We start from the raw sequence: 15,729 nt of genomic DNA, 5'->3' as shown, positions 1-15,729 counted from the left end.
ACTTCTCCTTCGTCCACGGGCTGTCAGTGTGGGCGCCTCGGTTATCGTCTTGGACGAACACGTTTGCGGTCTTGCTCGTTTTCTTCACCGATTTCATCTGAGTCTTTTTTTCTTTTGTTTTCGTCTTTGGTCAGCCCTCCCTCTACCTCCCTCCCTCTCTTCCCTGACGGACGGGACTCAGCGACCAGGCACTGGTGTATTAGGCACCAGGCGCTTTGCTTCTTGGCTTGGATGTGCCCTGGCATTTATTCTTTTTCCTCGAGGGCTCTGCACGCTTCGTGTTTCTTTGCCCTTTCACTCAATGTGCCCGCTCAAGGTCCACTTTTCCTCAAATGCGCGTGTGGTGAAGTCAGTCCCACCCATCGCTCACATCTCCTCCAGGTGAGACAGGAAGGTCGGACGGATTGGAGTGGGGGCTCAGCACTTCTGTGTGCATCAAGCAGAACCGAAAAAGTGACGCCTGCAGCACGAGAGTACTGCCTTGAGTCATACGACTTGGTGTAAGCGGCACAATCGCGCATACGCTCTGCGTATGGGATTATCCGATCATGCTTGTGCCACTGGTGACAAGACCTATTTTCTCGTCTCTGCACCCTCCCCCCCTTCACTATAGTGGCGGACAAGGAAGCATTCATCACGCATGCATCTTCACTTTACGGCGCATCTCTCTCTCTTTTTGCCCACGCTATTCTTTGCAATCACTCGCAGTCCCCCCTCCCCTTCTGCAGTCTGTTGTTGTATGGGAATACACGCATGCATGCGCCCATGTGTGACGAGACGCATCTTTACATCGCCACCGAGACTCCAGCAGCGCATTGTTGCGCTCCTTCTGAGTCTTGTCCGCTGTGCCTGTGTGCGTGCGTAGTCCACCTTGTCTTCGCTACCCTAGCTGTGCTCGTCAGACTTGCGATTTCTCACTGCCTTGATGCCCACCATAAAGGCCGCGCGTCCGCCAGGGCAGTGCTCTATCCCAGTGTACTCGGCGCCATATGCTACGACACCAGTGGCCTCGGCCTCCGAGGCCGCCATCCATGCCGTCCTGTCTTCTACCCGTGGTGATGTGTCGCCGCGCGGGCACAGCTCTTCTTGTATGGTATCCAAATTGAACCCTACGTCATCGGCTCTGCAGTCCTCTGCCACTTGTGTTGCCGATGTGAACGTGAATGCCTCGGGCAGCAGGCCACCAGCTGCTCGTGCTGCAGCCGTTTCCACTACGTCTATTCGTGGGCTGCGAGGCCGGCTGAGCGAAGGTACTGTCCATCGCACGCCATACTCTTCTCAATTGATGCAGCCGAGCGCAGGGGTGCACAACGGCACGGCGCGTTCGCTACTGTCGCGCTACGGCGGACGCTCACCTCTCGCGCGTACAGGCATGGAAGCCTCAACCATGGTGACAGTGCCTTTTGCTCCATGTGCTGGTGCCGGTGCGACGACGGAATCGGTGCACATGGTGGAGGAGGCATCGCTGCGCAAGACGTGGGCAGCGAGCTTCAGCAACACCGCGACGCTGCGCGCGACGGTCAGCACAAATACCGAGGCCTACACCGCCTTTGAGGAGGAACTCGTGCGAGAGTTGAACGAGCTACGACGTGCGCCAGCAGCCTACGCAGCCGTCGTCGAGCGAGAGGCCACAGTCGGAGCACCGTACGTCCAGGAGAACGACCTTTACTTCTGCGACGAGAGCGCGGCTGAGAGCGCGGCCGAGAGCGCGGCTGTTGAGTTTCGCCGCTCTCTGGAGGAGCAATATTGCCCTGTGCAGGCCGAGGTGTCATCCGCCGCTGGCGCCGCCGTGTCTCGTGGTGTAATGCATGTCATGTCGCCGAAGGCGGGCGTGCAAACCGGTCCGGAGAAGCGCAGCGGCAAAAAAGGCCTCGGCGTCTCCCTATCGCCGCCGGCGACCTCTACAGGTGTTGGTGCGAGCAGCGGCGCTCGATACCGCAGCAGCCGGACAGTGCCAGCATCCGAGCGGCAGAACGCGCACACACTGGGTCCTGACGGCGGTGCCGTATCGCCATCGCGGCGGGAGGTGATCTCGCCCGAGCTCACAGGGGGTGGGGTAACGGTGGTGGGCGTGTCTGCGCTGAACGCGACTCGGGCCACGCTGCGCAACCACGGGCTGCATGAGCTGACCCTCTCTCAGCTGCGTCACCAGTTTCGTTGTCAGCAGCGCTACCGAGCTGCTCTGGAGGCGGCGCTGCGAGACATGCGAGCCTCTCAGCGGCAGGCCGAGGCAGCACAGCAGGCTGCATGGGCCTCCGAGGACGAGAAAGCGCTAAAGAAGAGCCGCCGCTTCATGACGACAAGCAGCTTCAGCGCCAACACAGGCAGCTCAGCGGCTGCCCTGCAAAGTAATAACAGCACGGGCGACTCGAGCGCGTCGGTGGTAGTGCCGCACAGCAGCAAGAAGCTCAGCAATACCAACAGTAGCAACTTGCCAACGCACACGAGCGGCCCAACGGACGACCACGTTGCGCTGCGCCGCAGCGAAGACATGGCGCAGTTGCGCGGCATGCACGAGGCGCGCACCAAACGAATGGAGCAGGAGCTTTGCGACGTCCGCAATGCTTGCCAGCGCAGTCTTGCCGCCGCCAACCTCGTTCTCGACGCGGTGCGTGCCCTGCGAGAGGCACAACCAGCCCCACTCGTGCAGCGCCACCGTGGCCTCTCGTTGGCTGCTCGTGACACAGCTGAAACCTACTACGGCGACGAGGAGCGGGTAGCGGCGCTACAGGAGCTCTACGCGGTATCGCGTGCCACGCTGGTGGGGTTGGCAGAGCACCCAGGTGCCCCCACAACATCATTGACACTAGAGCGACTCTCGCGCCGGCTTGAGCAGCACCAAGTTGAAGTGTCGCACACCAAGATGACAGCCGCTGGCGGCTCGCACAGCCGGTGCGATCGCGTTGAAGAGGTCGAGGAAAGCGACACGCGCGAGCGGAGCGAGGCAGAGACGGTGCCGTCGTGGGTGCTGCCGTTGCTGTCGGAGGAGGCTTTGCTTCTTACCAACGTTGCAAGGGATGCGTGTACAACGTATGGCTACATATCTGGCGAGGTGCGTGGGCTGCACCTGCAGGTTATGGCTGGAAGCCCCCGCTCCTTGTTGCTGCAGATGATCATCGGCTCGCTGACCCCGGTGCTGTACCTCTCGAGCCACAGCCTACAGCAGTGCAACGGCCAGGCAGCGCGGAGGATATCGACAAACCCAACGACGCACAGCACCAACGCAACACAGTGCTACGCGGGAGTGCGCATCGAGGGGTGCCTGTACGCGGTAGCCGACCCACACACCAGCACCAGCGACGACGCGGTGCGCTTAGATCTGTCGCAGATCCAAGTGGCCTCATCGAAGCAGGAGGCGGGGGAGCAGGGCAGCATCGATGAGACCTCAGCGGTGTGGCTGAGCAAAGAAGTAGTGGCGCCCGCTGCTGCTGAGCAGAAATGTAGCAACGGCGGCACTGGCGCCACAACAGCCACGTCTCATGCGCAACGAGCGGCAGCGGCAGCAGCGCAGCGACTGTGGCCTCTCCTGTGGGCTGGTGCCTACACGATTGGGTGCGGCTGGCAGCAGGTACGTGGGTGGCGTCATGTACCAACCTTTACGGAGGCATGCGAGAGGCGGCAGATGACAGCGCGTGCCTCCTCCGGTGCCCTGACCAGCAGGGACCCACAGTCCCCCTTCACGGAGGGGGCACACGCTGTCATCTGCACGACACTGTTGTTTGCCTCTGGCTTCGAGGAGTACGAGGTGGTGCGTGGATGTCGCCACATGAGTCCAGCAGCGGCACGGCGTGTTGTGCAGAGTACGCTAGCGGCGGTGCACGAAGGTGGCCCGCAGAGCTCCAGGCACGGCGGTGGTCTTGCGGACGCAGTCGAGGCGCGCCGCGCCGCAGTGGATGTGCACTCGACGCTAGGTGTGACACTGCTGACCCCGACCATGCATCCTGTGCAGCTACACGCCAACGACCTGTCGTGCTGCGCTGTTTGTGTGGCTGTGCGTGTGCCGTGCACCTCACCAGGACTCTCCGCCACACACAGCTCCACGTGCGCTGGTGCAGATGGGCGAGTGCGCAGCGGCAGCTGTCACGATTCCTCGATCCGCATTGTAGCTCAGGTGACTCGTCAGTGTGAGCTGACGCCACCACACCCGACCACGTGCGCGGCCGAGGTGCTGGTCCAGCGAAGCCCTGTGGACCCCTCTGTTTGGCTCGTGCTGGTTGACACCGCTTCTGCTTTCCAGCGCCACGCCGCCGCAGTAACGGACAACAGCGGCGCCGTGTTAAACGCAGATGGGCTGTGCGGGGCGGATGGGACGGCGATCACCGTTGCCAGCACCGTCGTGCCGCTCGCCTTGCACATCTACGCAAAGGACATGAGCGACGCGATGGGCGAGTTCGAGCACGTCGCCTTTATCCGTATGCAGCAGTACCTGCAGCCACGCGAGATGAACGCCGGTGCTGTCGTCACTGCCACCTCTGCAGCGCCTGCCATGCCCGCGCCCTCTGTGCTGGTGGCACCGGAGTGGCGGTACCTTCTGAATGGTCTCGCCTGCGCCGTTGCCTCGCCTCTCTCGCAGACGGCTACGAGTCTGATCGCCATCTCTCACCCAGCGGCGCAGGTATCCGTGCTTCCAAGGTCGTTCACCACCACGCCGACTGCCGTGTCAGCGGGGTGGCCCACGCTGTATGAACCGTTGCTTGGCAGGGATGGCGTGTTGCTCTGCCCGCTCTCTGCGGACTTCCGCGAGTCGGAGCGTTGCGGTGACGTGCCGCAGGCGCTGCATGTCTGTCACGAGACGACGAGTGGTGGCAGAGGCAGCGAGGCAGCTGCAGCTGCAGGGCGTGTGATTCGTGTAGCAGTGCAGCTGCCCGTCAACTGCACTGAGCGGTGGTGGCGTCGTCGCGTGTCGACGCTGCGTCATCTTCAGACAAAGCTAACGGATGAAGTGGTGGCAGAGGGCGACGAACAAACCGCCGTCTCGGCAGCACAGTCGCCAAGCGCTGCCGGTTCTGACCAAGACCAGCCGCTGCAGTTACTAGTGGAGGGAGGCAATCTGCCTGTCACCGAATGCGCACCACCGTCCGATGATGCGCATGCAGGCGCAACGGGCACTGCTTTCGGCGCCAGCAATGGGTCAGGAGCAACCGCTACCGCATCAGTTGCTTCAACTGGTGCGGCCGCAGAATGCACCTCCGTCGTTGCTGAAGTTGCATCGGCGCCATTCAACGGGAGGGGCGCGGGGAAGAAAAAAATGAACAACGACGGCAGGCGCGCCGCTAACAAATCCACCACGTCGGATGCCGCCCGCGGCAGTGGAGCAAGGGCGCAGGGCAGCCACTCGTCCGCCAACAATGCTCCCGCCGACGCATCGAAGAGGAAAGTGCAGATGCCGTACAAGGACGGTGACAGCGCGATGGCGTCTTCAGCTGCTACTCCGGCAACGGCAGCCGCCACGGGATCCTTCCCGGCACCCACACAGGCACGCCGTCGCACGCTGAGCGGGAATGCGACACCCAAACTCCAGGAGAGCGGTGCACTGCGCGAGTACGAAGCCGTAGTTGAGCGTGCTGCAGCTCTGAAGTCTGTGGCGACCCGCAGCGGCAACGTGCAAGCATGCCTGCAGCCGTCACTCATCTCCATCATCGACCTTCGAGGGCTCTCTGCGCGGTTGCGCGCCGACTTGCACCTCTGGGAGGCATACCTGACGCGCGTGCGATTCATCCTTTCCAGCGAGCGTGACCGCATAGCCGCAGAGATCAACAAGAAGAAAGGGAAGGAGCAACTGCGCCTGCAGCACGACCATGACGACGTGGTGAGTGAGCTTCAGGTGGTCGAGAAAGGCGTGGCCTCACTGAGGCAGGCGGCTGTGGCAGCCACCGACGCGCTGCGCACACGCGAGCGTACACAGGTGCTGCGTCGCGCTCGCCTCGTGCGCATTGCTGCCGAGCTGGCTGCCATTGAGCCCTGGTCACCGTCACTCGTACTGAAGGATTCGAATGACAAGCTGGAGACCACACAGTTGCAGCGGATGCCATTGTATTCAGCAGCGCCGAATGTAGTGCTCCGTCTCTTCGACACAGCGGCGGTGGCTGCCGGCAGCGGCCGTGACGCAGTTTTCCACGCCGTTCGTCTTCAGCAGCATCTGTCCTCAGAGCGGGCTGACATGCTGAACCGCACGGTTGGCGAGGGTGCCGCCCGACTCTCGGCGAGGGCGGCGGGTGAAGTAGCGCTGCTTCCGCAGCCGTCGTTGGCCCATGGTACAACGTTTTCTTCGTCGCCATCGTCACCGCCACAGGGCGACGGTGATGGCACCGCTGTCGTGTACGCGGCGATCTGCTCGATACCGCTGACGTTTGCCGGTCATGCCGCGCTTTACATTGACGACGAGGTCGCTGTGACGTGGTCAGTGTGAAGCCTTCCTCGCCACGTAGGCTGTGCTACCCAAGACAAGAGAATCGGTTCTTCTCCACGACGATGTCGAGCGACACCCCCAGTGAGAGAAAGGGTGAGTGCGTGTGGGTGTTTGTGGATGTTCATCTGTGCGGTGCCTGACATGTAGCTATACTCGTGTGCTCGCGTTGCCTCCGCACGCGTGTGTATGCCTGGATTTGGCTGCGCATGTGTGGGGACGGCGGCGCCTGCATCTTCTTCTTTTCCCCTTCCAGTCGTCCGTAGGCGTTGTGCGATGGCGCGGGCGTTCTGTGCGCACGTTCTCCCTCCTCGGCCACACACTTCCTCCCGCCCGTCTCTTCTTGTGCCATTTTTTGTTTGTTTGTGTTTGCTCACTTGGCGTGCCCATTTTTTCTTCTCCAAAAGGCCACCAACGACACTCACCATCACACATGTACAGTTTTACCCCGATGCCCACCATCCAGTCTCTCTTCTCTCTTTCCTCTCTTGCCTTTCTCCTCGCTGTTTCGCGTGGTATCGTAAGATGGTGAGTGCGTGTGCGTGTGTGTGATGCCCCATGCCGCATCGTTTTCCTCTTTACACTCTTCATGTCCACGTAGGCGAGTACAATAGAGAGAGAGAGCGATGTATGTCTCGGAGTCGGTGCTGCGTGGCACACACACACAACCACGAGCGCTTGACGACCCTCACAGCGAGACAAACAAGTAGTTGAAGTAAGAAAGCGCTGTCCACGCTGTAGTTGTGTGACGACTGCTGGTGACAGCTGTCTCTCATTGCTCTCGACTCCCACCCTCTCTCTTTCCTCTTTCCTTTCGTTTTACCCTTCTCTTCTCATGTGCGCCGTCTTTGAGTCGATGACACCGAGGACAAGGGTTAGGCTGTGCTTGCTACGCGTCGCTGCGGCGTCGACGTGGGTGTGGCAGAGAGGGAAAACGCAGGTATCACTTCGACGGTGTGTGCGTGTGTGGCTTCCTTTTCGTACCTCCCCACTCCCTTAGTGATCGGGGAGCTTAAACACTGCAGACGACGGCTCACATCTACATCGCCATTGCTCCTTGCCTCTATCTATCTACGCTTTCCACCGTTTACCCCTCCCCTCGCTCCAACGTCTCTCGAGCATCTCCATCTTCGATACTACATGCTGTCGCTCTCTTTCTCTCTTTCTCGTTCATCACATGCACAAGCTTATATTTACTCTCTTATCCTATTGGGACTTCGCACCGTTGCAGCTCGGCGTTTCGCTGTCTGTTGCCCTCGATACACACACACACACACAGACACACACACAGACGCAGAAAAACGAAAGGAGAACGCCGTCCACTATTGCAGCGTAGCGTGGAAGCAGAGGCGCACTGAGGTAATGGAGACTGGCGGCACGCGGCTGTACTCTTGCCTATATTACGACCTTCTTCGGACGTCCCTCTACATAATACTTCCCTGCCTTTCCTCCCTCCATCATACGTACACAAACACACCCATCAGTTGCCATCCCCCTCTCCCTGTCTCGCTTCCCTCTGCTCTCTTGAGGTTTTGCTCTGCTGCCCTTCCCTTCCTCCGCTTTCTTTCCAGTTGTTCCCCTCGCCTTCCCTCTCCTTTCTGTCACATCAAGGGCAGAGCGCTTTTCTCTCTCCCTCCCCCGCTACCCCGAGACAGTTGTGTCCGTGGCTCTCGGCGTGCGTGCGTGTCTGCTTCCCCGCGAGAATCTCTCTCCCTCTTCTCTTCCTATCAAGCGCCTCCTCACTTCACCCCATCTGCACGCTTACGTACACATTGATACCCACGTGCGCGGTAGAAGAAGCAGACCACCATGACCAGCGACAACCTCCAGGTCACGCTATCGCAGGATAGCCTCTTCTTTCCCTTGCCCTTCACGAACGCCACCATCGATAACGTCGTGCAGATGAAGAACCCCCTGCCGGTCGTGCAAGGCAACCCGAAGGCAAACGTGATCTCGTTCAAGATCCTGAGCCGGGTGCAGCATAGGTACTCTGTTCGTCCCCCTGTCGGCTTCATTGGTGCTGGCGAGCATGTCACCATCGTCTTCTCCTTCAACCCCGAGCATGTTAGGATGGCCAAGATCCCTGAGGAGCGCGAGCTGCCGACAGAGGCGACGAGGGACGCCATACATCTCGACTTCGCGGTCGTTGACGCGCAGTCGGTCCAGACAGCGCTGGCGCACTGGGTTCCTGGCAGCAAGGTGACGAAGGTGCCGCGGGAGGTAATGACCGACGCATTGCTGTTTTGGAAGCAACGCGGCCCGGTGAAGGAGGGCTCGCCGTCGACGATGCGCTACAAGCTCAGATGCGTCTTCGCCCCGCGCAACAACGTACCAGACAGCCTGGTGATGTGCATGAAGGAGGAGGGCGGCAGGACCAGGGGGACAGCGGATAGTACCGCGCTGCTGCCGAGTACTTGCCCTCCCATGACATTCTCGACACAGTCGCAGAACACCGCTCCGCCGGAGGCGCTGCTCCACCGCCACACCGAAAATCAACGCAATACGCCGACCGCATCGACTCCGCACAACGATGCCAGCGGCGCTCTGCCTGCAGCACGTGGTCCGGGCGTCTCTGCAGGGAGGCCAGGTGTGGCCGGGGCTGCGTTGGCGCCGTTCGCCTCTCCAACGTCTTCGAGCCCAACCCAGAAGTGGAGGTCTTCCAGTGGCGCTCCTGATGGCGAGGTCACACTGAAGGGGATTTTAGGTCAGGTCATGAACTACAAACTCTCCTACAGGGTGGTGAGCGTGCTGTTGGCTCTCACATTTCTGTGCGGCCTTTTGGATCAGTCCAACCTCCTGACGTGGCTCATTACAAAGCGCTAGCGTTGCACCTGCACCCGCAGGTGAGTGGGCAGGCGCAGCGTGTCTGTGAGCTGCACTGCATAAACGCCTAAGAGGTATAGGTGATTTGTGTCTGTCTCTCTCTGTGTGTGTGTGTTGTCTTTGCGCCTTTTCGTGTCCCTCTTCTCTTTCCTTTCACTTTGTTGGTTGCGGCCCTGACATTGGTGTGTGTGCGTGTGCTCTGGCTTCTCTTTTCCTGTTGTGGTCTCAGTCCACTCTTTCCCCTCTTTCTTTCTTCTGGGTACTAGTCGCGCATCCTTCTCTCGCTTCCCCTCCCCTTGCTCTCTGGCTGGCTGTCTTGCTCTGCCACTCCCCCCCTCATTGTAGCTCGCCCCCCCTTGCGCGCATCTGTGCCGTCGCCTCTGGCTGTTGTTAGCAACGTTGTCCTTGCAAAGGGGGTACTACTGCTCAGGCGCAGAGTCGGGAGAGGGAGAGAGGTGCGGTGCTGGCGGGTAGAGAGAAAGTGGAAGGCCTTGACGTCGAAGTGTGTGAGCGCCTTAAGCATGAGGAAAGCCACACAGCCATACCAGCCGAAGAGAGATGCCAGACATCGCGTTCGATTTCTTCCCTTTTTTTCCCCTTCTTTGTTTCCTTGGCGCCTCCTTTGCGTCTGAGTTGTTGCATCGCTACAGGTGCTTGTATACAGCTGTATCAGCGTCTCTCGGGTTCACAGCGTACTGCGCGCTGTGCATAGAGGAAGCACGCATGAGGGTTCCGTGAGGCTTGAAGCGAGTAGCACATACGCGAGAAGGGACAATCAGAGGCTCTGTCTCTGGATAGGACTTTCACCTGCACTAGCTACGACCATATTCTGTCTTACTTTTCCTAGCTCCTGTAGAGTTGGCACGGATTCGTGTACCCTCCCCACAACGCACCTTTTTTTCCCGTACAGTTGGCCCTGGCTCGGCAAAGATGCATCGTAAGAGACGGTGTAAGAGGCGAGTTTCGCTATTTGGTACTGTCCACATAGATTTACCTGACACATTGCCGCCATAATGACGGCGGTTGGTGTTTATAATGCGAGCAGTGCACAGTGAGACGGACGGGGGTGTACTCGTGAGTCTCTACCGTCTGCATCTTTCTTGTTTGCCCCCCTTTTCTCTCTACACTCCCTCGATGCATCCCTCCTCTTCTTTCCGTTTACCTCTGGTTCTCACTTCTCCTGATGATGGCCGAGGGGGGAGACACCTCTGTGCCACCGCTCTCTCTCTCTCTGTGTGGGGAGGCCGAGCAGCCCCCCTCCCCTTCTATGCCTGCCGACGCCGAGCCACCCCTCGGAGTGGCCCTGGCGGGGCCGTGCTCGGGTGGCTGGGCCGGCGCGTTGCTGCGGCGCGCGCGTCCACGGCTGCTTCGCGCCACGCGATGGGCCCTGTGTGAGACAGGCCGGGTGTGTGGTGGGGGGCTTGCCCTCGTGTACCACGGCGGCGGGGAAGCATAGAAAAGGGAGTGTGGCTCTCGCGCTGAAGCGTCGGCCTTTTTGCGGGCTTCTTCCTGATTCTTTGAACCCATGAGGTGGCCGATCTAATGCCTACGCACGCTCACTCAGCGAAGCGCTCTTGCTGAACGCGCACCATTGTGCATGTGTGTGTGTGTAGTTACTGCTGCCATCGCCCCCTCCTTCCTTCCCTCCTGTTTGTTTCTTCTTCTAATGCCCTACACTTTAAAGGCATGCGCACTCCGACAGACCAACAGGCTCTCTCTAGCACTGGCCAAGGTTGCAGTACTGCTCGTGCCATCCTGTCAATAACGAATCATAGCGCTGACTTACTCGACTGTGACACTCAGGCCAACGCACATACACACACACACACACGCGCTACCACTACCACTACCACTACCACTACCACTAGTACTACCACTGCTGCTGCTGCTGCTTACTCTTTGTGTCTCTTTCGCCTTTGACTCGTGACGGGGCAACTCTCGTTTTTTTTTTTCACTTCTGCTCTCCTCGCCTTGGCTGTGTTTTGGTGTCTTTTTGGCGCTCGGCGCGCTCTCTCGCCCGCCATCCGTCTCTGCACACACTTCTCCGCGTCCCCCCCTTTCGTCTCGATAAGTGGGGCAACAAAAAGAGACGGTTGGGCTCACATATTGGGCATCGAAACAAGACCGACGTGCGCAGTCAAGCCCGCTCGCTTACTTCGCACAGACCCACAGACAGGCGCTTTCGTTGGCTATCACGTGCACCACCTTTAGATCTCGAGACTTCATCACGTGCGTGCCGGCTGCCACCAACACCAAGTGATTAATTCATAGGAAGTGTTCTGGAGGAACTGGTCGCGCACTGAGGATGGTGGTGGTGGTGGTGGTGGACGGCATAGCACACGCGTAGGCTCATCTCTGGCCCTTTTTTCTGTTTCCGCTCCTCCGTCTCTCCTTCTAAACTATACCGGCAACTGCATAGGCGTGTCGCCGTTGTTGACCAATGACGAGTGCGTCCGCATCGACTTGTTCGGTGGGTGATGCGACGGAGGCTGTAGCGACAGCCGCGCCAGCACCTGTTGGCTGCAGCACCACTCTACCGTCTACACCGGCAGATGTGATGTCATCCTCAGACTTCCTGCAGTATCTTACCGAGCAGAAGGCGGCGGTGCTAAAGCTCTTCAGGGAAGGCCAACAACAGGGAGCAGCAACAAGGTCGTCGGAATCAATAGCAGCAGCAGCTGCTGCAGCCTCACCGAAGGCCCCTCCGCGCATGTGTGAAGCAGCACCGCCCGATCCCAACGATACATTGGTGGAGGTGGCCGCCAACCGATCGTGGTCGCCGCCACCCGCTCGATCTACCATGCTGGCCGATTTCATTTCTGACAATGCCTTCTTCAGCAGCTTCCTGTCGTACTTGGCCCTGACGGACATATACCCGGTTGCAGAGCGCATGATGGATCCATCTACACCAATGCGAACCGGCGGGCTTGGCGGTAGGGCGGAGGGTGCTGGCAGCACGAGGACTGTGCCCGAGTGCCGCGCACCGCTGTCGTCCTTGTCCCCGATGCACGTCCATCAGCTGCGGCCAACACAGTTTTTTCTTCCTGCTCTGTGTGAGGTGTGCAAGGCAGCAATGCTCAAGAGGATCTGGTTGAATCCACAGCCGCCGGAGACGACGTCGACGACGACGCCGCAGTCAGGCACTGCCTCGTCGTCGCCTTTCGCTCTGTTGTTATCACTCCCTGAATTACTCATCCCCAAATCTGCGAACTCGACCTCAGCCAGTGATCTGAGCACACCGTCTGAGGCGGTGTGCTCTCCGTCCTCCTCGACGTCCTCGCCAGGGCTGACTGCTGTTACTGCAGCTCCGTCTCAGCCGTTGCTTGGATTCGGCAAAGAGGGCTACCGGTGCGATATCTGTGACCTCGTCTTGCACTTCCACTGCATCACGAAGATGCGGCAGACACAGGCGTGCGAGGTGCTTTCGCCGGCCGCGCATCAGATACTGTCCTCTTCGTCCACACCAGCCTCGTCCTCCCCCACCACCTCCGCATCCCCAACGTTGGCGGCGGTTGCAACAGGGATTGCATCGTCTTTAACGGCCAGTAGACCCTTTTCATGGGACCGCGTCAAGGCAATTCTTGAGAGCTACCTCCACACCGATGACGGTGCGTACAACCGCCGCGCCGCCAATGTGAAGGCCGTACTTGGGGGCGTGTGCGCGCTACTCGACAAGGTGATTGCGCGCTATCCGACGATGACGCCGCTTACGTTTGTGAAGCGGTACTCGGTGATGCAGGATCTGAGCAGCGCGCACCAGACGTTGTATGCAGCGTGTGTGGCATCTCTAGACGACACGGCACTCCTCCGCGGCATTAGCTGGGATGAAGTGCGACTACACCAACAAGCGCGGACTGGTGTCACCGCCACCACATCCCCCACGTCCGTCTTCGCCGCCATGCGGCCGCTGCGCGTGGACAGGCTCGTCTTCGAAAATCTCAAGACGAGTGTGAGCGGTGCCGGCGGCAACGGCTTCTTCCCTTCCCCCTTCAGCAGGGAGGCAACGACACCGATGACAGCACAGTGGACGGCGTCCAATGGCAATGAAGATGCCACACCATCAACGTGGCCCATCGCTCATTATCCGGTGCAGTTCCTGCTCTGGCAGGCCATGCGGTACGCCACCGCAGTCTACGGAGAGGTGTACCGGCGCGGCTCCCTCTCTTCCACCCTCTCCGCCGCACTGCTCTTCACGATCAACCGCAGCGCCGTCGAAGTACCGAAGCAGGTAAATGATGCGGCGGTGACAACCTTGCTGGGGCTGCCCCCGAGTGCTCTGCAGCTGTCGCGGTGGGGCTCACAGGTGACCGAGCCGAGCTACGTCCTCCTCGTGGACGACGTCGCTGGCAGCATCGTCGTCTCCTTCCGCGGGACGTTAAGCACCTTCGACATAATCACAGACCTCGCGGCGACCACTCAGCCATTCTGCGGTGGCCACGCCCATCAAGGCGCAGCGGAGGTGGTGAATACGCTTTTTGATCAGCGCTCCTCGCGGTATGGGGAGAGGGTGGAGCAACGAAAGAAAACAGGTGCGGCTATGACGGCTGTCGCGGGTGCCACAGACAAGACCTCTGCCACTGCGGAGGACGCAACACGTCACCTCAACGTACGGGCAGCGGCGGCTCCGTCACCTCCAGCGAGGAGGGTTGTAAGTGTGGAGGAACCGACCTCATTCCATTCTACCAGCAGTAAAACAGACGACATCGGCGCCCCTGAAGCGTCCAAGGAGTCGGTGATGACCGTACTGGAGCCGTGTGCGCTGCAACCGCTAGACACGCCAGATGGCCTTCTCGACGGGCTCGAGCAGCTTGCGGCGGAGCACCCTTCCTATTCGATCCTCATCACAGGCCACTCACTAGGCGGCGGTGTTGCCGTGCTCTTCGCCACGAGGCTGCACTATGACCAAGCACTACCTCCGGCGGTGCTCAAGCGTATTCACGTGATCGCGTTCGCGCCGATGCCGACCTTGTCCTTGCCAGCTGCCTCATGCTTTGACGAGGTGAGCACGCGGGGCGACGGTGGCTACAGTAGTCGCGATACTGCGCCGCAAAGTACACCAGCGGCGTGCTTCCCAGTGTGGAATGTCGTGAATGGCTTCGACTGCGTGCCGCGGCTGCAGTTGAACACTGTTGATCGACTGTTGCGGCAAGTGGTCGAGCCTCAGATTGCCGCCTCTGCAGAGGTGCCGTCAGCTGCAGCCTCCTCGGCTTTGACCCCGGCCACCGCAGATGCAGAGCATCAGGTGCTACGAGAGTTGTGCGAGCGAGACGCAGCGGCGCACGGTGCGGATACCGGCGCACATGAGGAGATGGGGATGGTTGGCATGTCCGCGATGCCCACCCCAATCGTCACCGTGAAGGCATCATTGGCGCGTCTCCCGAAAGACAACACAGCAACAGCAGCGGATGATACCGTGGAGGACCCCGTGCAAGCCTCAGTTTTCGGAGTGATGAGTAAAGTGCGCACGCCAAGTGGGCTCGTTGGTGCAGGGGCAGGTGCAGTGGGTGCTGAGGAGATCGGTGCGGTTGTGGCAGCACCAAAGGAGAAGGCGATCGCCTCATCTTCCACTGCATCCCGTTCTGCGACTTCCGTGGCTGGTACTCCTCAGTTCGACGAACTGCTCACATCGACGGACGGTGGCGCTCAGGGCAGATCCCATCTCGGGAGCTTGCCTTTGGAGAGCGAAGGCAGGACGTACAATGTGCGGGACCTCTCGCACGAGCTTCACCACCCTGGACGAGTGCTGCTGCTCACCTCGCCGTGGGATATTATCACGAACCGCCTGGTGGATGTGCCGCGTGGCCACCCTGTCATGCATGAGCTGTTCCTCATGAAGTCCATGTTGATGCAGCACATGGTGGACGCGTACAGCGCGTCACTGAGAGAGATACACGAAGCCCCACGGTGCGCAAGCGGAGAGGAGCGAGCCTAACCAGCATGGCAATTGCTGAGCAGCATGGCGCAGAGCAGTGTCTGGGGATGGAGGTTTGTTCAGGGACCGAAGTTTCGCCCTCCATCTTGTTCTGGTTGCAGCGATGAAACTGGACTGGTTAAAACTGGGACACAACTCTCACAGAGCTGACAGCGACACGGGAGTGGGGTATGGTGGTGAGGCCGTGGCTACGTGAGAGAGGGGACGGAACGAGATGAGCGGAGCGAGAGGCACTTTCACCTGGATTACAGTAATGGGGTGTGTTGAAGGGGAGGAGGAACTTCGACGGCAGGGGACAGCGTTCTCGAAGTGTGCCTGCGGGTGTCTGATGTGCGAGAGTTGCTGCCGGAGCTTGGCGTCTGCGGTGGGATGGGTAAAGAGGAAGGCCAACACAATCAGGTGTGTCGAGCGCAAGGATTGTGCAGACAGTAGAGTGGAAGAGGATTTATATGTATGCATGTGTATGTGTGTGTATGTCTACGCACGACCACCCTTAATCGTGAGCGAAGGTTGTGGAAGGTAGAGCGGGCACGAGGGAGGGTGGGAAGAGGGTGAATGCGTGTGTGTG

General features: G+C 59.9%; 3 protein-coding genes across 3 annotated transcripts, besides 1 other annotated feature; all 3 read left to right on the top strand.

The window, feature by feature from the left end:
* Positions 1-1,372: 1,372 nt before the first annotated feature.
* On the top strand, positions 1,373-6,409 carry LPMP_272130 (hypothetical protein; the record flags this gene model as incomplete). The annotated part of the gene is made up of 1 exon (XM_010701997.1): positions 1,373-6,409. The coding sequence occupies one exon, from the start codon at positions 1,373-1,375 to the stop codon at positions 6,407-6,409; it is 5,037 nt and encodes a 1,678-aa protein (XP_010700299.1).
* A 1,806-nt stretch (positions 6,410-8,215) lies between these two features.
* LPMP_272120 (hypothetical protein) lies at positions 8,216-9,229 on the top strand (the record flags this gene model as incomplete). The annotated part of the gene is made up of 1 exon (XM_010701996.1): positions 8,216-9,229. The coding sequence occupies one exon, from the start codon at positions 8,216-8,218 to the stop codon at positions 9,227-9,229; it is 1,014 nt and encodes a 337-aa protein (XP_010700298.1).
* Positions 9,230-10,537: 1,308 nt separating this feature from the next.
* Positions 10,538-10,689: a repeat region.
* A 1,934-nt stretch (positions 10,690-12,623) lies between these two features.
* Positions 12,624-15,161, top strand: LPMP_272110 (lipase, putative; the record flags this gene model as incomplete). Its single annotated transcript, XM_010701995.1, has 1 exon — positions 12,624-15,161. The coding sequence occupies one exon, from the start codon at positions 12,624-12,626 to the stop codon at positions 15,159-15,161; it is 2,538 nt and encodes an 845-aa protein (XP_010700297.1).
* Positions 15,162-15,729: the final 568 nt, after the last annotated feature.

The sequence above is a fragment of the Leishmania panamensis genome (assembly GCF_000755165.1).
Source record: "Leishmania panamensis strain MHOM/PA/94/PSC-1 chromosome 27 sequence".
Classification (NCBI taxonomy): Eukaryota; Euglenozoa; class Kinetoplastea; order Trypanosomatida; family Trypanosomatidae; genus Leishmania; species Leishmania panamensis.
The sequence above is the reverse complement of the archived record's forward strand: the minus strand, read 5'-3'. Positions and strand labels throughout refer to the sequence as shown.